Source organism: Acyrthosiphon pisum, chromosome A2 (genome assembly GCF_005508785.2).
Source record: "Acyrthosiphon pisum isolate AL4f chromosome A2, pea_aphid_22Mar2018_4r6ur, whole genome shotgun sequence".
Lineage (NCBI taxonomy): Eukaryota > Metazoa > Arthropoda > Insecta > Hemiptera > Aphididae > Acyrthosiphon > Acyrthosiphon pisum.
Genome location: NC_042495.1, coordinates 14,428,295 through 14,450,584, shown reverse-complemented (window position 1 = coordinate 14,450,584; position 22,290 = coordinate 14,428,295). Strand labels below are relative to the sequence as shown.

General features: G+C 28.1%; 1 protein-coding gene across 2 annotated transcripts; it reads right to left on the bottom strand.

Annotated features, from left to right (window-relative positions):
- Positions 1-291: 291 nt before the first annotated feature.
- Positions 292-10,411, bottom strand: LOC100162968 (ankyrin repeat and LEM domain-containing protein 2). Of its 2 annotated transcripts, XM_008185376.2 has the most exons (12): positions 9,967-10,411; positions 9,576-9,892; positions 8,609-8,914; positions 8,385-8,546; positions 8,113-8,312; positions 7,744-8,038; positions 5,004-5,269; positions 3,614-3,822; positions 2,726-2,779; positions 2,186-2,321; positions 1,000-1,146; positions 292-786 (listed from the first exon to the last, which is right to left on the bottom strand). In XM_008185376.2, the coding sequence occupies exons 1-11, from the start codon at positions 10,049-10,051 to the stop codon at positions 1,014-1,016; spliced, it is 2,163 nt and encodes a 720-aa protein (XP_008183598.1). In that variant the 5' UTR covers positions 10,052-10,411; the 3' UTR covers positions 292-786; positions 1,000-1,013. The 2 variants fall into 2 exon arrangements, with proteins under 2 accessions (XP_008183598.1, XP_001945351.2); XM_001945316.4 differs by lacking the exon at positions 292-786 and having other exon boundaries at positions 853-1,146.
- Between the last annotated feature and the right edge of the window lie 11,879 nt (positions 10,412-22,290).

Genomic DNA, 22,290 nt, shown 5'->3' with positions numbered 1-22,290 from the left:
GGGGGGGGGGGGGGGGAAATCAAAATAAATTTGTATGGCAAACTTGTGGGGGGCTCTGCCCGTGATACATCATCAGATTTCTCTATGTTTTCCTTAAATAATAAACAAGAAAATTTGTGAGTATTAAATATTAATAATTTTAAAATATTATAAAAGAAAAAACTGATTTAAAATATATTTTATATAATATAATATTTATTTCATAAGACCACATTAACACCAATAAAAATTACCCTGATCTTAATCATTTTTAATAGCCAATAGTATTATTTGAAGCACAATATAAATTTATTTTTCTTTGTTAAATCACTCAACGACATTTAATTATTTTTAAAAGATAACTAAACAATTCAATAAGCTGTATTTAAAACAAAAAAAAATTGAATATTGTAATTTGTATTAATTATCAGCTCCAGAGTTTACAATAAAAATAATTGTATTATTGTAAATTAAGTCTTACGGTAACAATTTACTTAAATAACTATTATTGTTTGATTTCAGTTCTTCAATTCAATCGAAACATATATAAATATAAATAATATATAAAAAGATTTTAAGTGACTAATAAAAAATGTAAATTGCCTGAACTAATAAACATAACAAAATATTAAATACTTCATGAATCATGAAAATGATTTGTGTCAAAAACATTTCTATTTTGTAATATCCGATTTCTATTTGATTATACTATAATACGTTAAAATGTATAATATAATTTAATCCCATAAGTATAATTGTAGCATAATTAGTTTCATGACTTCATGAGCAACACCATCAAAAATTACCCTTTAAAATTTGAAAAAAAAACAGAACAAATGATTAAATAAAATATTCAAAAAATTAAACACTAAGTTACTCAAAATAGTTCAAAGTATAAATAGCACAAATTTAGCTTATACTTACATTTATTATAAAAACTTATAAAGACATTACAAATTGAATAAAATATAGTATTGTCTACTTAAATAATAAATCATCACAATAAAAATTATACATTACATTAATTTTTTTTATCACAGATTGTTTAAATTATTGTAGTCATTCATTGAATACAACCACCTATAGAGCCATGGATATTTGTTGGAGTCTACATGTATACCATTAATGGCATCAAATATTTCATAATCATGAACTATTGGTACATCTCTGAAAAAAAATATTTCACTTATTAAGGAACATTAATCTTTTTTAAAATCATCAAAACTAATAACTATTATACAATATTTATTATACTATAAGTTGAACAATATACTTATTCCCAAAAGAAAAGACTGAGCAACAACTAATCTAATTTTGTGTTGCACAAAGCTGGTGTTTCCTCTTTTGGGACAGAGTATACCAAATTTCACATTTTTGTTCTTAATAAAATAAGTGTTTCATTTTTGTTGTGGAAAAAAAATTAGAGCGTAATCTTAATCACATATACAGTATATGAATATTATTCAAAATATAATAAAAGTAATGCAGAACGATAGGGAGTTCATAATTATATAGTCATTAAATACAGTGAGAAACATATACATAATACCCATAGAAGAAGCTAAGAAAGTAGGCCTTTGCAGTAGCATGTACATGGGGTCCAAGTGTAACTCAGGCAACACCTTAAAAATGGGTGGGCGGGTGGGTAATGAAAGAAGGAAAATATTACATTTTATCGGCAAGTAAAACAATATTATGAGGGGTAGGTCACCTAAAATTATTTGGACAGCACCAATTTTTTTTTTATACACGCCACTGGGCCTTTATATAAATGAAAAAAAAAATCAGAATAAAGGGAAACCAGAAGACAGGGAGAGGAAAACATGCTGAAGAGACTTAAAAGGTGAGATACTGAGATCCTATAATTTCAAGAAAATTACACAATTCTAATATCTGGGTAATAAGACTGGAATGGGCAGGTTGTTTGTGGGGAAACCAGAAGCTTCGTTGAAGATGGTTTCACAGGAGAATCCAAGAGGGAAATGGTATTGTGCTGGGAGGACCTTGTCGAGGAGATGTTGCGGACTTCCACCCAAACACAAATTGGAATGTGTTAGGACAAAATCAAGATGGATGGAGACAGTTATGTTTAGATGTTTGGTCTATGAGGCCGTAACAAAACAGAAAACAATTTAATATTATTCTTAATTGTAAAACTAAATTGAATTGTTTTGTTCAAAATCTCAACTGTTATTGAAATAGTTACCTTGAAAATAATAGGTAAGAAAAATCACGTTCGGCGTTATGAAAAATATTTGATGCGTCAGATTCATCTGACGAAGAATATTCACTACATGGACTCGTAGGGGCACTCGAAAAAACATCATCATCTGAGTCATAACCTAAAATCATTAGAAAAAAAATAAGCAAACACAACCTTAGTTATTTTATAGCATTTGATAATATTTAGATCTCTTCCTTCATCAATTTAACTTAATGAACTTTCATTCTTATTTATAATTAAATTTTTAACCCTTTCACTGCTTTAGACGTACTTTACCGTTTCTTTATATTTTAATATTATCATTTCCCGGTAACCGTTCAGTGTTAGGAACCCTTGGCTCAAATTATTTTAAACTTAAATAATAAGATAAATTTAGATTTCAAAATTGAAATTAAAAATGGTTAAATAAATACGTATGTTGTTTGCAGAGCATAAATAGTGTAGCGGTGAAAAGGTTCACAATAAAGCTAAAACATTTCTTCAACAACTAATACTAATTTAATTTTTGAAATTTAAGATTACCATTCATATTTTTTGATTCTCCATTCTCATCTTGTCTTTTAACTGGTCCATTATCTAATTAAAATAAAACATAGAATACTATGAAAACTTAGATATAAGACAAAGGTGCTAATAAGTAAAAAGTATCTAAAGATAAAATTAAATATCTTTAACATGGAACTATAACAATTGATATAAACAACAACAATATTATAAAAGTCAATAACATAATACTTAGGACCGTATTCATAGTCGATGCTTAAGAATAAGTATTACTTAAGCTATACTTATGAGTTATGACTCAAATAAGATTCATAAACAAGACTTTGGCTTAACCTATTAACGCCGTGCATTGCCATATGGCAACATAGATTTTTTACAATAATTTTTAAGATATAACATATTATGTTTTCAACTAAATGTTGGTTAAAATTGTAAATAAAAAAATTCCAGCGCTAATGGGTTAATAAAAGATAAAGTTATATTTCTTTTTAAAATTTATCGAGACTTAACTTGGGCATTGCGTTTAGTTATTATCACACATTTTTTATTTTTTTAAATATCAGAATTATCTTAATACAATGCGCTTAAGTATTAATCATAATTCCTGTAAAATATATTTGATTAATGAATTTTAAAAATTATTTTTTGAATTTCCTAACTGCCTATTCCTAACGCATTATTACGCGCTAGTTTTAGAAACCCTAATGAAAAACTCCACGAGGCGCGTTAGCGTCGAGTCAAAGTTATAATGAAATGCACTATAGTAACTCTTATGTGAAATTTCTAGATTTAATAAATATACTCCGAAACATAATCCAGAAATAAAATAATAAGTTTAGGTATGTTTAATAAATACAACTGTATATCCTATCAGTCTGAATTAATAATTAAATGTTGTATATTTACCACAAAATAATTGTTTTGGTTTTAACCTTTTAGTTTCAATATTACACAAACAAGGAAGAGCAGTTGAAAACCATTGCTTACAACTAAGTTCATCATCGTCATCAGATTGCATATTGTGTATAATAGAAGACTTTTCAGTTAGAATCGTATGTATCTGAGTTACTAAACAAGCTCCCGTGATTTCACTGCGACTCCCAATTGCATGACATCTGTAATATATTTTTGTAAACAAGTCAATTAAAATGCAATTTAAGTAATGTATCTTTAGTTTACATAAAATAATAGTACAATATTATGATAATTATTTTTAAATTTGGACGGTTGGAAGGCTGAAAGTGCCTACAAGTATATTACATATCTATTATTTATTACCTCATTGTTAAAAACAAATTATGTCTAATGACTTTTTATGTTAGGAATATTTAAAAACTCCCTTAAATCAATTAAAAATATAATAATGGCTTTAACTATTGTGACAAATGTGGGTACATATACATATAAAATATATTATTCAGGCTAATAATGAATGCTGAAATAACTGTTTGGTTTTTATCAAGTTCATTCTCAATAGCATCTAGAAGTTTCAGTTTTCCAATATAAATAGTAAAATATGAAATAATGTCCATTGAGGCGCCCAATACTCCATGCTAAAAAATTTCCACATTTCTATAAAATTTGAAAATAATATTTTATATTATATTAGTAGTCACCTTAATTAAAATACTTTTCCGCTAATCTACTACCTGAGAACTATTGAGGAAGGGGATACTGTGTATTACATCAACAAAAATCACTTCACAGGAAAGATTATCATCGATAATAATGCTGTATATATAACATTACAATTTAAAAATGCTCAAGTCGCTTAAAAATTTAAATATTATAAAAATAAAAATTCAAACACAGATTAAGTTCTTAATTTTAAGTTATATAATATGTACATCAATTCACTCTAATATTAAGAGGATGCTGCATGGACATTTGTTGTCTCCGTCTTACAAGTGCGTAACATAACAAATTTACACTCAGCAGATAACGTTTAGCTCCGTTAATTTAAAAATTCGAGTGAATCGATTTATTATGAAACTTGATGGTAAGAACATTATCTTTGTTCATATGTTATTTTTTTACAATTATACAGTGAGTTATGACCATTTTTAATTTACGCTATATTATAAACGCATAACTTGCTAAAAAATTTAACTATTTTAAAAAACCAACATACGAACACAGATAATGTTCTTATCATCAAGTTTCATAATAGGTCAATTCACTCTAATTTTTAAACTAAAGGAGCAAAACGTTATCTGCTGAGCATAAATTTGCTATTTAATGCACTTGTTGGTCGGAGACAACACTTGGAGATATGTTTTCTTTGAAATTTACTCACGCATAATACTTTTGGAGTTTTGTAACTATTAAAGAAACATTGCTGACAAGTTCCAAACTATTAATTAACAACTGACAAAGATGCTCAGCTACTCTTCCATGAATTCTTCCTTTAACCTTTGAATCGAAACGACTATCAGAGTAAAAGCTATCTTCCAAAGCCATTAAATGTCTAACTTCATGACATAACCGAATAGCTAATGATTCAATGCCTAGCATATTTTTATATTCCGATATAATTACATTTGATAAACGTTCTGCTAAAACCTAAAAAATAAGAATTTACAATCACTGTATTTTATGGTGACCCGTCATTTGGTCCGGTAAATAATATCCGGCGACAATTGATCCGCGACATTTGATACGGTTCAAAAAGAACCGGTACCAAAAATATCCGGCTAAAAAACGTCCGGTAAAAGAATAATATAAAATACAAATATATATAAATTAGAACTATTATTTTAGAAAAATAATCTATGATATTGTAGTATATTATAGAATGTAATAAGCGAATAGTATATTACCTTATGGCTTATATACAGAAAAGGATCGGAAAAACCTTGAATAAAGAATGTAATCAGGTCTCAACGATAGAAATTATTATTATAACGGAAATAGCGTAATATCAGACTACACGATACTGTACGATACTATTTATATATATGTATTGTATACCGTACACTATACGATACATATAAGTTTTTTCGATTTTAGTACAGGTGTACACCTAGCCGTATGTGGACATGTTTAAGTAACGTTAATACTAAAGAATGCCACTTACATTCATCAAAAGCTAAAAGGCATAAATATGCTTTTAAATAAAAGTTTTTTATATAGTATTCATTATGTGTACGAAACAAAAGTTGTTTGACGTTGTATCGAATATAAAAAGTTGTCATGTAAAAGCCGATGTCACATAACAACGAAAGAGGAAACGGGTATGTACATCAAAATCTGTATACCAAATTAATAGAATTTAATTAATTAGATTAATTTTTAAAAAAATATTTAATAATTATTTTTAAGTACCTAGACTGTATTTAAAATTGTGCAACCACAGATCATTCCACAAAAACAATACAATTTTTTTGTTTTTTTTTCCATAGGAGATCTTAAAAGAAACTGATCATTCGCATGCTCCAAACTTAGCCAAAATTGAGGACAAACAACTGGTGAATACTTTAAAGGATACTGCTATAACAGAACAAACTTCTGTAAGAAATATTATTTCAAACGTGTTAGGCCAAACTTCTGTTCCAGTAATTGGACAATTACCAGTCATAAAATCATTATCAAGGACTATTCAACGGACTCGAGTAACAAAAGAAAATGCTCCAGTTAATCCAAGTAATACCAAAGATCTAATTATACCAGAAACATATAAATTAACCAACAAAAATGAATTTTTTTTGGCATACAATAGTGGTAGTAGTGAAAGTAGAATTTTAATTTTTACTACTCAAAACAATTTAAATATGCTTAAAGAAACGGATGACTTGTTTGGTGACAGAACTTTTAAATCTGTTCCCTCGATATTTTCCCAGTTATATACAATCTATTGCTATGCACGTAGTTTAGTTATTCCATTAGTGTATATATTAATGACTAGTCGTACAAAAGAAACCTACGTTGAAGTTTTAAGGCAATTGCTAATATTACAACCAGATCTGAACCCAAAATCAATTAAAATAGATTTTGAGCAACCATTTATTTCGGTGTTCAAACAAATTTTTCCTAATGCTCATGTAAGTGGATGTTTTTTTCATTTTGGCTAGTGTGTATGGCGTAAATTACAATCTTTTTGGGCTACAAAAGAAATATGCAGAAGACTCAACGTTTGCCCTACAAGTCAAACAATTATGTGCTTTAGCATTCGTACCTGTCCTTGATGTAGTAGAATCTTTTAATACCATTCTAGAGTCCCAATACTTTATTGATAACGAACAACTATTTGAACCATTAGTAGATTACTTTGAGGAAACATGGATAGGTCGAACAGTTCGTAATAGGAAAAGAAAACCATTATTTCAAATAGAAATGTGGAACTGTTATAATAATGTAATTAATGACCACCCTCGCACAAACAATATTGTTGAAGGTTGGCACCATGCTTTCAATGCATCATTGGGATGTCATCATGCGACTATTTGGAAATTTATATCTTTTTTGAAGCAAGAACAAGGGCTTTAAGAAGCAAAAATAGAAAAAATTATTCTTGGTGAAAATAACCCTATAAAAAAAAGAAAATATAAAAACATAGACCAATGTCTTAAAAATACAGTAGAAAACTATGAAACTACAAATATCAATACATATTTGAAGGGTATCGCTCATAATTTTAATTTCTAAACATTTGTATTCTATAAGACTTTTATAATTACATTATATCATTTTATATTATTATGCCTTAACAATAATTAATAGTTTATATATTAACTGATTATTATTTTTTTTATAATTTCTATATAATATTTTTTTTACCGACGTTTTTTAGCCAGTGATTATTATTATTTTTTACCTGACATTTTTAAAAGTTATGAAATAAAATAATAATTCTAATTTATATATATTTGTATTTTATATTATTCTTTTACCAGACGTTTTTTAGCCGGATATTTTTGGTACAGGTTTTTTTTGGACCGGATCAAATGTCGCGGATCAATTGTTGCCGGATATTATTTACCAGACCAAATGACGTGGAACCGTATTTTATTAATAAAACTGTTTTAGTTTAAACATACTTTACAAGATTTTACAACACAAGTATAAGATACAACAGTATTTTCTCGAGGACTTCGTCTATTTAGATTAGCTCCAATTCTCATAGACTCCAACGCTTTACACAATTCACCCATAGGACTTAGCAAAGCAACTCGTGGTGGTGCTACTACAGGATAATCTTGTTCTTTCATACTAAATCTTTGTCTCAAGTATTTTTCAAGTAGATCTAAGCCTCTATTTGATTTAAGATCAACTATTTTATCAAGGAAGGGCCAATATTCAGCCCAACCAACTTTCTCTTTTTCAGCTAAATTTCTATAATTTATTAAAATAAACAGTTCATGTATAAGTGATTAAAAATAAAAAAAATAGTAAATAGTTTAAATTACCTTCCTGTTTTTTCAATACTTTTATTTTTAAACTCATTTTGTTTTGGGCTTAATGGAGACTTTTTTGGTGAAGGAGATAATAATGTTTTTCGCACTGGTGATTTCCAATCCTTCCAAAACTTTAGGGCTTGTGATTCATTCATTGGTCCGGCAACAGCTCTTATTTCAAGTATAGGATTTAATGATTTAAGATTGTCATTCTAAATGAAAACAATAAAATAAAAGGTAATTATGTCTATAGTAAATTTCTTAAAATATATAATAATTATCACCTGTAATGGTGGAATTATTGTTGAGGATTTAGGTGAAAATGGTTTGCCAATTGTCGGTTGAGCACAATCATCATCAGATTTCCACATTGGTACAAAAAATCCATTTTCTATTAAATGTAATATATCATTATACATTTCCTTGTTGCTTCTCGAGCATATAACCTATGTTATTTTATATGATATTTTAGTTTTGAATAACAATTTAATTCATCAATGAAACTTACGTCTTTAGGAGTTTGGAGATATTTATTTAGAGATGTTAGTATACACTTATCATATGAAATAAGCTCTCTTACTACATCTACATGGCCAAATTTTGAGGCGATATGTAGAGGAGTATCATTTGCCGCTTTATCAGGTGTGTTTAAGTACAAATCTGTGATGATTTCACTCCGTGATAGATATGACTCTTCTGTACCATATAAACTTTTAATGAATTCTGAACTAGTAACACACTCCATTATAAAATGAACAATTTGTGGTTGGTTAAATCGAGCTGCTACATGCATAGCATTATACCGACATCCTTCCTGGTCAAAAAAAAAAAAAAAAAACAGTTAGTGATACTTAAAATACTCTTAAGATTTCCAACTGTTTTATTAAACTTGAAAAAACACCTACATTTATTGGGTAAAACAATTTTGAATACAAAACTGCAAGGTGAATAAATACAAAACACACTAAAACAGTTTTTAAATATAAATTATATTTAAAATAAAAATTGTTTTATTTTATAATATTGTAGAACGAGATTGGATACATGAGAATATAAAATAGTTTCCACATCATTTTATTTTTATTTTTTATACAGCCAAAAAGTGTTAGGTAATTACTTTTTCACTGCTCTAGTCGTATTATTACGTCCAAACATTTACACAATTAACTGCTCCAAACATACTATTAAGATTCTGTACTTTATAATATTACCATTTGCCGGTAACCGTACAATTTTAAGGAAAACCTTGCTCATATTATTTTAAACTTTAATAATTAGATCATATATAGACCTCAAATTTAAATTTAAAAAAAAAAATGTAATTTTTATAGCATATACAGCATAGAACGTTGCAGAGCATAAACAGTGTAGCAGTGAAAAGGATAAAAAATAAAAGGTTTATTAATAATAGAACCTCGTAGTAAATAATATATAGTTCAGTAGCCAACATATTATCTAGCTTTAAAATATTTTACTTGAATTATTGAAGGTGTATCACCACTGCTAACAAGAAACCTCGGATTTGAATTCACAGCCAGTTTCACCTTATCTAATTCTCCGCTTTCAATTAGACGACGAAATGCAACCAGTTCTTCAGATTTTAGAGATTTAAAAGTAAAACTAGTAGATACATTAGGTGTACTTTTTTCTATCTGTTTTATTGGTAATTCTTGCCCAAAAACGCTAAATCGTTCAGCTTCAGTTGCTGATCTGAACAGCTTGAATCTGGAGGTTTTGTTGGATTTGACTGCAGAAAGTGTTTCTTGAAAATTAGTGAACACTCTAGGAGTGCCTATGGTTTCAAACAATGGTATTAATTTAAATAAAAAATAATTTGAACAAAAAAAATATTATGACAAAGCTTACTGCTGTTGTCAACGTCAGATTCCACAAAAACGCCATAAAACGATTCTTCGTCATCTGATACATTCGCAGCATTACTCGAATCCATGGGATCTCTCCTCAGAGATTTGGACACACCAAAGTACAAAAATATATTAAAATTGAACCGTATCTTCAACTACACTGTGATTAACACACTAGTAAAAGTTGGACTTTGATGCACTAGACGAGAATTATAGACGCCATCATGAGATGAATGGGATAATTAGTGAAAGATTCAAAGAGGAACAACATTTTACACTTTTTGTACGGTAAAATAATCCAAGAATAAAACGGCAATCGGGTTTGTCACAAATTACCAAAACGTATTTTTATATTTTATTTTCGGTCCCGAGTCCTCTTGGTACTTGGTAACTGCCAGTTGGTTTTATATTTTGTTATTGTCCGAACGTCGAGTACCGTTATTGATAAGCATCGTTTAAAAACATTGAACGGCGGTGCCAACAAAAACGCTACTCGAATTAGCAGCTTCCCGGATCATACGATCCGCGTTCGATGCCGTCATTGGACACCGCAGTCACGTGAACGTGATAACAGAGTATTTCCTCTTATCATAATATTATAATAATAATAACAGAATATTCACAGATTTAGGTATTGTATTATTTGTATTATTCTGTATGTACTATGTCCATCACAGATATATAAAAATATTTTTATATTTTATGTATCTGTGATTTCCGTAGACCTTATACCTTAGTATAATCACAGAATAATGTGGTATAATGTCTATACAGTGTATTTCTGTGTACCTAATAAATAATAATATTATAGACCTTATCGGGTAATCGTGATTCGTGACAAAAAAAACTTATAAAACGTACTATAACTTCTAGCATATTAAGGTCTATTTAATCTATAAAATATAAATCAAAATATGGTCAATGTCCATGTCCCATGCCGGTACAGTCGTAAAGTGGTGCATCGTCACATCGACCCATCGTACAATGTACATTGCTCATTACTACATTACCATATATTACATAATACATTCATAGATTAAAGATTACTATTAGTACCTATTTAGTATTTACTATTTACTACTACATTGGAGTATATTAGACATTAGTGCATACGTCATACTACATTACGAGGTGTCATTAGACGGAACACCGCGAACCTTTGTTGATTGTTATTTGTTTATCAGAATAGGTACCAGATTATAATAATTATGAATAATCGTTTACAGAGGCACAAAGTGATTCCTATTTACCTTATTGCGTGAATCAGTGAATCAATCGAATTTTTTCAAACTGCTGTTACTTGTTTCCAGAATCTACTTGCTATAAATATAACGATTGATAAAATTAAAAAATAGTAATACGCTATATTATACAGTGTAATGCAATAGTGAATAAGTATTTATGAGTGATTCAGTGAAAATATTGACATGCCCTATAGTTATAGTTAAATTATTATTAATTTATTAACAAAACAGGCAATTTTTATATTTATCATTTATGTAATGAGAATAATGTACAAAATATTGGTGGGCACTAAAAAGCGCTTACCAAGTTGGGGTTTGCATGTAGGTACACTTTTTTGATTTTTAGAGAATTATTAAGTAGGTATTGGTATCTATAATATCTATATTGTATTACAATAGCATTAAATGAAATATTGTACTTAGGCAGTGCCAGTATTGGAAAATTTTCTGAACCAGAAAGAACTTTATTGTTTCTAAAATGTTAACCCTTTTTTTATTATTTATTGTATTGTACTATATTTACGGAACTTAAGTTATTTCTTCTTACTTTTTAGCCCTTTTAAATTTTAAACGTATTTTGGTACTTAATTCTTATCTAAATACGATTTAACACAAGTATATAATATATTATGTGTGTGATTTTTATGATGTACAAGTGTACAACACAACAACTTTAATGGTCTATACTCTGACACTTTGTAGTAAATTAACCATTAAAGATAAAGGTCTGAAACCACTTATAGCCTAGCCATCAGCCATGTGATTCTTAATTCTAACAAAACCCTAAGCAACAAAATCCGTTTTCCAGTTTTGGATATCTGCAACAAATTATAATCATAAGCGTGCGCAGACATTTGTGGCATGGTGGGTCGTGGGCCAAGTCAATAAAGATTAATAAACCTGAACTCTGATGGAAGAAACAATTAAAATAATATATACTTTATAATTTACCTACTCATAATCACCCACTATTTAAGGCATAAATCATTCTTATGATAAAAAACAGATACATCTTTTCTAAAAATTAAATAAGAAATATTTTAACTGTCGACACAGTTTTAAATTTTAAATAAATACAATTTTGCAATCTGTAATGGTAATATGTTATCAACTTTATTTTTAAAGACATTTTATTATTTAGTATCAATGTTATTTTTCACCTACCTATTTAATGTTTTATGATTTTAAAAATCAAAAATCGTGATATTTTGATCATGTATTAGTGTATTACTATGTAAATAAATATCGGTGCGTCTCGCAGGGTGGGCCACGGCCCACCCGACCCCCCCCCCATATGCGCACGCTTATGATTATAATAGTAGGTTCCTATGTTAAAGAAAAATCTAGCTAAAATTGACTGTTTTCTTAACGGCTAAAAAGTTAATTTATTTTTTATTTTTAAATTTCACATTCTGTATCTACTTGATAATCCCTTTTTAATGAGCTGTCGATCAACTTTATAGCTCTCATGATTTAAGAGAAAAGTTAAGAATAGAGTTTTCATGGCTGAACACGTCGACGTTTTTCTGGATTCAAATCATTATAATATACCATATTATATGCAGTATGAATAGTATGATATCCAATCCATAATCCATCTCATATTCCCATTAAGGGTCCCGGTGTCAGTTTTTCAAATTTCCCACAATTCTATAAAATTTGAAAATTAAATTTTATATTTTAGTTGCCACCTCAATTATAAGACTTTTCCACTAATCTATACCCGATACCTATTTAGGGGGGGGGGTTGATAGAGTGTATTATATTTAAAAAAAAATTACTTAACGGGAATAACTCTCAAGCTTTGTAGAATTGTCGGATTTTGATGACAATTTTTTTATCTGAAAGAAGAAGACTTCCTACAACCCGCATCAATCTCTGATTTTGAATTTATTTCAAATAATTGTATTAAAAATTTGTAAAAAAATGCTTTTTATCTTGTATTTTTTTAGACATAAAAAAGTTTGAGAGTAAAATATTGAAAAACAGAGATTGATGCAGGCTGTAGAATATTTTCCTCTAGCAATTAAAAAAAAATTATGAAATTTGGTTGATTCTACAAGGCGGTATCGTTATTTCTACAGTGTATTTTTTAGGACAAAATGGCATCGGCACAGGGCGCCTTAAGTCATTATAATATCTAAAATTTAAGCTAGTTTAATTGTTCTACCCTCATTATTACCGAGTTACATTTTTATTATTTTTATATTTACCACAATCTCTTGAAGTTTTTAATATTCAGATTTTTGTCATTCCAATTAAAAATCAAAAAAGTAATATTGGAATTGAATGTACCTAGGTATTTAATGTTAGTAATAAGAGGGGATCTACAAACCAGCTTGTACATACAGTTTTGGGTGTTCAAGGTGCAGTTTTTGGCGGGTCCCGCACGACTACAACGAGACAGGACCGTATACTCTTAAATTTTAAAGCATAATAATTATTTGCAATCGTGGTTTCCCTTCAGTAACGTTATAGTCGCGATTTTTATGCTCGGCACTCGTGTTGGACAATCTTTAATCTCAATCAAACGCGTACCACAAAATAATAAATATGTATCTATTAATCTTATTATAATAGGTACCTACTTAAAATTATATAAATCACTTAATTGTTAGTGATTGTAATTATTTTAATAATTTTTTTATTTTAATCATTAAAATTGTAAATAATGTCCTGCTAAGGAAGCTATGCTAATAATTAAATATTTCCGTAAATATTTTTAAACCCGCCAGCCTATGAAGCCAGAATATGATTAAATACAAAGTCCTAAGCCTATTATAAGGGGCGAAGGAAAATGTTGTATGAATATAATAATTTTCCACCATCAGTAATGACCAATTCGAAAATTTAGAGAAACGTAGGTTATGTACATACTATATACGTGGTTAAAACTTAAATTACTTAAGTTTCTTTGAAATAAGGTTTCTACTGTTTGTAAATTGTGCACAAATAGGTTGTAGCCCTAATCAATATAGCTATAGCAACATTGACTAACCGAATATTAAACGTTGTCAATATAATGACCGGCGTCATTACCGAAAACAACTGAATGCTGACATTGACGATAACATTTATTATACACGGTGAAAGGAATACAAAAAACAATCTAAATTTATGTTTTGGACTGCAAGTCACTGGACAGTGGACATAGTACATGGTTCAATAGTATTATATTGTATACTGTATATCTTATTCGTAGGACGTAGGTACATCAGTACCTTATATGACGTATGGTATCTGCAATTGTTTTCATAGGTATGGTAAAATACCTACCACGAATTAAGATATTTTTATATTAGTTCGTGATTATTATATATAATATCATAATTCGTGATACACTGATACAGTGATACCTACCAAGAATTATTATTATTATTTATTACATACTAGGTACATTGTAATATTATAATATATATATTATACCGATATATTTACAATCTACACAATATATATTATATTTATTTATATGATTGTATGAATCTAGAATAATAAAAAGTCACTTACAAAAAATAAACTGGACAAAATAAAGATATGAAATAAGCGAGTGTCTCGTTGCGTCGTCACTATCAAAATTTTTTCATAGAATACATATATTTATTTATCCTATAAATATATTTATGTGGTAAGACATAATATTTAATACAATGTATTATTATTTATTTTACAATTTTTAAACTAAAATGTATTATGTAATACTTGTAATAGTAAAATGCAAAATGAATAACCAATAATAATTAGAACGCTTGTATAATGTTAAAAATAGCTGACAAAAATTCGTAATATTGTGTTTGTTTGAATTTTGACCCAACGCTACATAATATTTTAAATAATTTTGACTGTATTTTTTCATACGTTTTAATGTTTTGTTTGAGATTTAAATTGTCTAGGTAAACTGTAAATTGATCTAATTTTGTTTCATCCGAATACAACTCTAATCTATTTTTTTTTAAATTAAGTCCAAACAGAAGGATGATTGTGATCAACTAATTTTGAAAAACAATTATGGTTCTATCCTTTTGTTTTGCTTTTGATTTTATGTAAACAGTCAAGAGTGGTTTTATGGACATTTATCGTTGATGGTAGATAATAATATGGCGTGATGAAATATTTCGAAGTCTGATATACGATAGTTGATTTGATTGATTATTTGGTTTATACGATTATACCTAACACACCTATAAAAGCAATGGTCATCAGTGGTATCAAAATAATTGACTAAACCTGTTGCTTCCGGTGGCATCATTTTTCTCGAAAAATTGATTCCTTCAAATACTATGATTTCTGGTAAACAACAATAATATTAAATAGTAATATTAAGATACGGTGCGATAAGATTAGTCTAATTAGTGTAGATTAGTCAGACGATTTATAGTTTATAGCGGTCTACTATTTTTTTTATAATATTATTATGTAGGGGAATTTAAAATAATATGTAATATAGATAAATAACCTGTTACACTTATTTTCATTATTATTGATAATTTGTTTTCTTAAAGAAGTTAACATAAATTGTATTAAATTGTTTTAATACAAAAATAATGTATAAAAAAGTTGAATGTGGGTCGCATTCAACGAAATACATTGTATATAACTAATATAGCTTATTTCGTGTATTTTTATCTGTTGATTTTATCCATAACTTTTTTGTATACGGCTTTTCCGTCCGTTGCTATTTTGGAAGTGTCTTTTATATGCTTTTCCGATTTATATATAGGTATATGAAGCCATGAAGGTATAGTCGTATAGATTATAGAGATTAGAGGCTGCAAGCTATATTATATTGATATTTTATAGTTTTATGTGACGCGCCAGTCTCTCATCTGAAGGCGAAATCGTACAAAATATGGTAAATTAACGTTTATTTTTTTATTATTATATATTATATAAACGCATACTGCACCGGCGCGGCGGTACGCGTAATTCTATACCTCCTACCGGCTACCTTGTTTTGCCTAATTTTTTTCGCTGATTATACACACTACACTAGAGGTTCCCAAACTATACTACACTTACTAAGATAAGTAAATTTTAAGAAGTGTGTTTACATAAATAATTATAAATTGTAGGCGCCAGGCGGAATAATTCCAAACGATTAGCAACGAAGAATATAATTTTTATGAGTAAATAACAATCAATAGTCAGAAGTAATCTAGATAACAGATACATTAAACATTATATAGTAATTAGTAATATTTTACTGATTATCATTTTTCATAATATTGTGTTACTCATTAGTGGTACCCCGTACATGACTAATTCAGTAATACGTAAATACCTACGTAATACACATGTTGATATGTATAATAATTATAGTACGTGATCAAAAAGTTTGGGAACCTCTGTATTACACACATAATAGTTTTCACACCTCGGGCTAAATTTAGTCCAACCATGGTGGCGTCATAAATCATTATTATAATATTATTAACGTGCCGTAAACATTTCGTTATTCTAACACACTAACTGGCATGGCAGTGGCACACATTTCGGTTTTCGAACTGACGACAGACACAGAGACACTGACCGACGTCAGTGTTTGGTGTTTAGGTAGGTAGGTAGCTAAGTACTTATATACGCTCAGACGTCATATATACTACAGTTGTAGTCTTATACCTATATAGACGTTATTAGAGTATAAATACTGTTATATTCGGAAAATCGACTCTTGGGTTATGTCATGTTCCGCGGTTTTAACACTAGACACGCGGCAACGGCGGACGGATTATAGCTGACCTAAAAAACACGCGTCGGCGTTGTCGTGGACAAATAATAATAATAGTAATAGCATATAATAATAGTGGTGGCAGCCGATTGTTGGTGGCTCATGAGTGACGAGTCACGATAATGTAGTCAAAAACGCGAAATCGTAGAAGCATTATAAAAGTACAAGATTTAGTTATTTTATGATAATTGTGGTAAAACGGAACAAAATACCAGTAGTCATAAACTCATACGTTTTCAATTAAAATATTTAAAAAAACTAGTTACATGAATATTTAATTATAATATAGGAAGGTACTACATAATTGAGCATGTGTTCGAAATTAAAAAAATCCTTATACGTTCAAAAAGACGTAGAACTACTATAGTATTTACATAACGATAAATATAATATAATATATGACGTAGTCAATACTACTATATTATGTATTTATGCGTAAGAAATAGCAATATTTTATGGATACTAGTTACCTATATTATATGTACGTATACAGTTTTATATGGTCAACTGCCCATGCAGTAGGTATTATACTATTATTTATACTTTTACAATTCAATTTAGATGTATCCTTGACTTATTATTATAAATTTGCAACAAACAGTATATAAACGGTAATACCTACTAATTAATATATTTGAATTTTATACTCTGATTATTATACTGCGATTGGTAAACTGTCATTGACATTTGTTATTATTATAATGTATACCTCTTTGTTATTTCTGTTTATGTCTATATTTTCCAATCAATAATCATAGTTTAAATTAAAATATTGCTAATAATTTGTCAATGGTCCAAACAACGTCGAGTCGCTTTTCATAATGAGACGTTATAATTTATTGGGGGAATGAGGAAAATTAAGTATTTTGACGTAGGTATACCAACTTGTATCCTAATAATGCTAGTGCATTGACATTTGAAAATAATTTAATAATCTTAATATTGTCTACAAGATAATATTATATTTTATATAATATTATATTTTATACTCATATGGCATATAGGTATAGACATATAGGTAATCTAGCAAGCAACAATGTTCAGAGTTTAAAATAATATATAAGTAGATAATAACTAATTAACTAAAACAAACATTGCATTATTATTTAGGTACAATAACTGTAAATACCAACTACTTTCAAAAAATTAGAAGCTTTGTTATTTTTTTTTTTTGCGTTATATTTATTCATCTAATCATCTATGTATATAAAATTGAATGGACGTTTGTATGGGGACATGACCCTTATATATGTTATAGGTTTAGAAACTATTGAATCAACTAAACCAAATTGTACACACACATTCCTTGAGACTCAGAGTCCAGAGAGTGTTCTTTGCTACGAGTTTCCAGTTTCCACTTCTATATAGGTTGTTATATAGAGTGGCTCAAACATAAATCTCGTTTTGGATATCAAAACTGAATAATTGTTGTATGCATATAATACCAATAGGCAAGGGCGTCCATCTTCGAAAATCCAAGAGGGGGGGACACTATTTTTTCGGCTATGATTTTTTCAACAATATTAACCTTTCTGTTAACCTGTTAACTGCTATATGTAAGTTTGCAAAGCATAATATTATTGTAATCATACAAATAATAATAGTATTAAGATTAACTATTATTAGTATTTATCAAAACTACTTATATAATTATTTATAAAATAAATAAGATTAAGTAAAGTTCAAGTTCTAATAAAATGTAAAATATATAACGGAAATAATGCATTTTTTTATTTAACTAATGCAATTAATACTTAAAAAAGTAAGCAACATTATATTACTACATTTAAAGATGATTAAATTTCAAAACAAGAACTGTAAGTTACGATTTTTTTGAAAATTCATCAACAACATTTTGAACTAAATTTAAATCTTGAATTTTCTGTCTAGTGTACTAAGTATACACGATCTAGATAATATTATAGGCTCTACTCCGTCATTGTAGACCTTAACCATGTTTTTACATGGTGAAGTGTAGGTAATAAATGATCTTCGAACTGTACATGTTGTAGGAGGTATGGTCATGTAAATGATGATACACTTTTTAATTAATGGAAAAAAGTCGCAATCCTAGAGGACGTTACATAGACATTTGTTGTCTCCGTCTTACAATTGCCTAACATAGCACATTTCACGCTCAGCAGATCACGTTGAGCTTCGTTAGTTTAAAAATTAGAGTGAATCAGTGGCATAGCCAGGATTATGAAATGAGGGGTGTTTTGAGTATAGATTAAAACCACGATTTAAGATAATACTCTCTTAAATCGTGATTAAAACCAAGTCTTTACAGTTTTCGTATATAAATAAATTTAGGGTTGCGGACTTGACTTGTTGCACTAAAAATTATCGAAATATGCAGTCGAAATTCAAAAATATATTTAAATATATGTACTATGTAGCAACATTTTAAAATTATTTTTTAAAAATCATAAAACATATTGCAATTTTGGTAATATAAACTAAAAAATAAGTAGGTATATAAACCTGATAAACCTGATAAATAAATAAATAAATAACAACTTAATCTTTAAAAATACTGGCATACAATACTATAGGTTAATAAATAAGTAATAACGAATAACGTGATATGCGAACACGTACCTGCCTATATCCACTGATGTTCATTTCTTCGTACAATCTACAATTTAGATATCAATTATAGTTTAAACACAGTTTTGTCACAAAGAGACTTATGAAATCTTACATATTATGCGAACATGGGCCAACTGTAGCCAAGCTCTACCAACAACTTTAACAGCCCTCCACCCCTCCCAAACATTTACTTAATTTTTTTAAGCTTATTCAATTTTATAACAGTATGATATTAGGCTTCGGCCTCCCCAAATCTCAAACTTATCGCCTATTGTACCTAACCAAACATAATATTTTTTAAGATATTTTTCAATGTTATCCAATTATCATTTTTCCCGACAATTGTATGTACATTTAAGTTAAAAAATACACAAATATGCATATTCAAACTTTGTATTTAATTTCGCCATTTCATAAGACAAATTTATAACTTGCAAGCAGTCCCGAACCCTATAAACAATATATTTATTAGGAGGGAAAATATCAATGGAGGGGGGGGGGGGCTTAAACACCCAAACCCCCCTTGGCTACGCCACTAGAATGAATTGATTATTATCTAGGGAAACTCAGGCTTTTAATATATTTTAATTTTAAAGAGAGTTATGAGAGTACATCTTAAAATACTCATAACTAGCTTTAAAATTAACTTTAAATTTTATAGGGGTCAATTCACTCTAATTTTTAAACTAACAGAGTTAAACGTGATTTGCAGAGCGTACAGAGCGTACCGTGTAAATGTCCGCGAAAGTATGAAATAATATTATCGCAGGCTTAGCGGCTTTGGTCAGATCAATGATATATAATATACATAGATATTAAACTTAATAATAAGTTATTCAATAATAAATATTAATAGGCATTAACTTATTATTAAGTATTTAATATCTATGATGAATGATGATATTATATCTGTTGTTCAAATCATTGAACTACGTGATAAAATCATCGACATGTTTTACTCATATTTTAGACTCTGAGTGGAACGATGAATACCTATATTGATTTTACAATGATGTGTTTTTTTATTTTGTTTTTTATGTCATCACATTTTAGGACAGTAAAAGTACTTGAATTTTCTTCAACAGTATCTTTTTTGATAGGAAATTGAATCTAGTTGGTACTTTGGGTAGTTGGTACTTTGATACTAAAAATTCAGTAGTTTTCAAAAGCACCGTGAAAAACAAAAGAAAAATTAAGGAAAAACGGGAATTTTTAAGCAAAATCGATTTTTTACAAAATCGACTTTGGTTTTTTGTGTAATTTTAAAACAAATGACCAAATGTAGATACATTAAATTTTCACTGGTGTTTTATATTTCCATTTTCTATACATGATAACATTTTCAAAATATTTTGATTTGTTTTGAAAAATTTGGGGACATTTTCTGTTTCCAATTTTATTAGTTTCTTTTTCTATGAATGTCAATTTAACTTTACTTGTTGACTAAAAATACTTGAAAATTTAGTACAAGGCTCCTACTATATTGTTACAATGAGATTTGAAAAATATTAATATACATAGGCACAATTTTTTTTTATAAGCATTTAAAGATCGAATTTCGACAAAATGTATCAAATTTAAAATTGAATAATTATTTTGTAGTTAAAAATTTATAAAATGTTCAACTTTTATATCTAAGGATTGAAAATGTAAAACAAGTTTCCACGTAAGTAGTTAATTCTGTTACCAAAAATCTAAAAAATACATAAGCACAGTTTATTTTTATAGTCATTTTATAAGTTCAAATTTGGATGAAATTACATATTAAAAAAGAAAGGTGGGTAAGTGGATGTCGCTCTGCTGTACAGTAGGTTACAAGTGGGTCACTGTATAATGGATAATATTAAATTTGAATTCAATGATATAATATCACTGTATAAGAAAAACGATTCTGAGCGGAGACAGTTTGTCAGTCTAGATATTAGACATACCTATTATAGGTATACTTATCTATAGTATTAAAAAAAAATTGATCTATAATAGATATCAATAATAAATTCCAAATTAATCATATCACAATATCCATTAGGTAACGCGTTATACATCAACAACAAACCGTGGTACTATCATAGATATATAATAGTATACTTTAGAAGTTTCAAGTACCCACAAATAATATTATACAATCACAACAAAATATCTAAAATAGTTATTCCAGGTTTTTTTAATATGTAATTTCGTCTAAATTTGATCTTAAAATTACTATAAAAATAAACTGTGCTTATGTATTTCTTAGAATTTTTGGTAACAGAATTAAATATTTACGTGGAATCTTGTTTTAAATTTTCAATCCTTAGATATAAAAGTTGAACATTTTATAAATTATTAACTAAAAAATAATTATTCAATTTTAAATTTGATAAATTTTGTCAAGATTTTAACTTCAAATGCTTATAAAAAAAAATTATACCTATGTATTTGTAATATTTTTCAACTGCTATTGTAACAATGTATCAGGAGCCCTGTATTAATTTTTTACACTTTTTGGCCCAATAGATAATACTTTATTGATATTTATAGAAAAAAAAACTAAAAAAATTGAAAACTTACAATGTTCGTAAACAGCTCAAAAAGAGTCAAATTATTTTCAAAATTTTATTGTATATAGAAAATGCTAATATAAACATTCAGTGAAATTTTCAAGTTTCTACAGTCATTCGTTTTTTAATTATAACAAAATAAGAAAATCGTTACGTAAGAAATCGAGTAAATACCAAATGTTGTAAAAATATGAATTTCAAACGCTCATAAAAATTTAATTTGA

Excerpts from the sequence above, each read along its gene's own strand:
- LOC100162968 (XM_008185376.2), bottom strand. The coding sequence starts at position 10,051 with ATGGATTCGAGTAATGCTGCGAATGTATCAGATGACGAAGAATCGTTT. Across the intron at positions 9,893-9,966 it reads ATCTGACGTTGACAACAGCA|GCACTCCTAGAGTGTTCACT; the intron begins GTAAGCTTTGTC and ends TTGAAACCATAG. Across the intron at positions 3,823-5,003 it reads AAACTCCAAAAGTATTATGC|ATGTCATGCAATTGGGAGTC; the intron begins GTGAGTAAATTT and ends AATATATTACAG.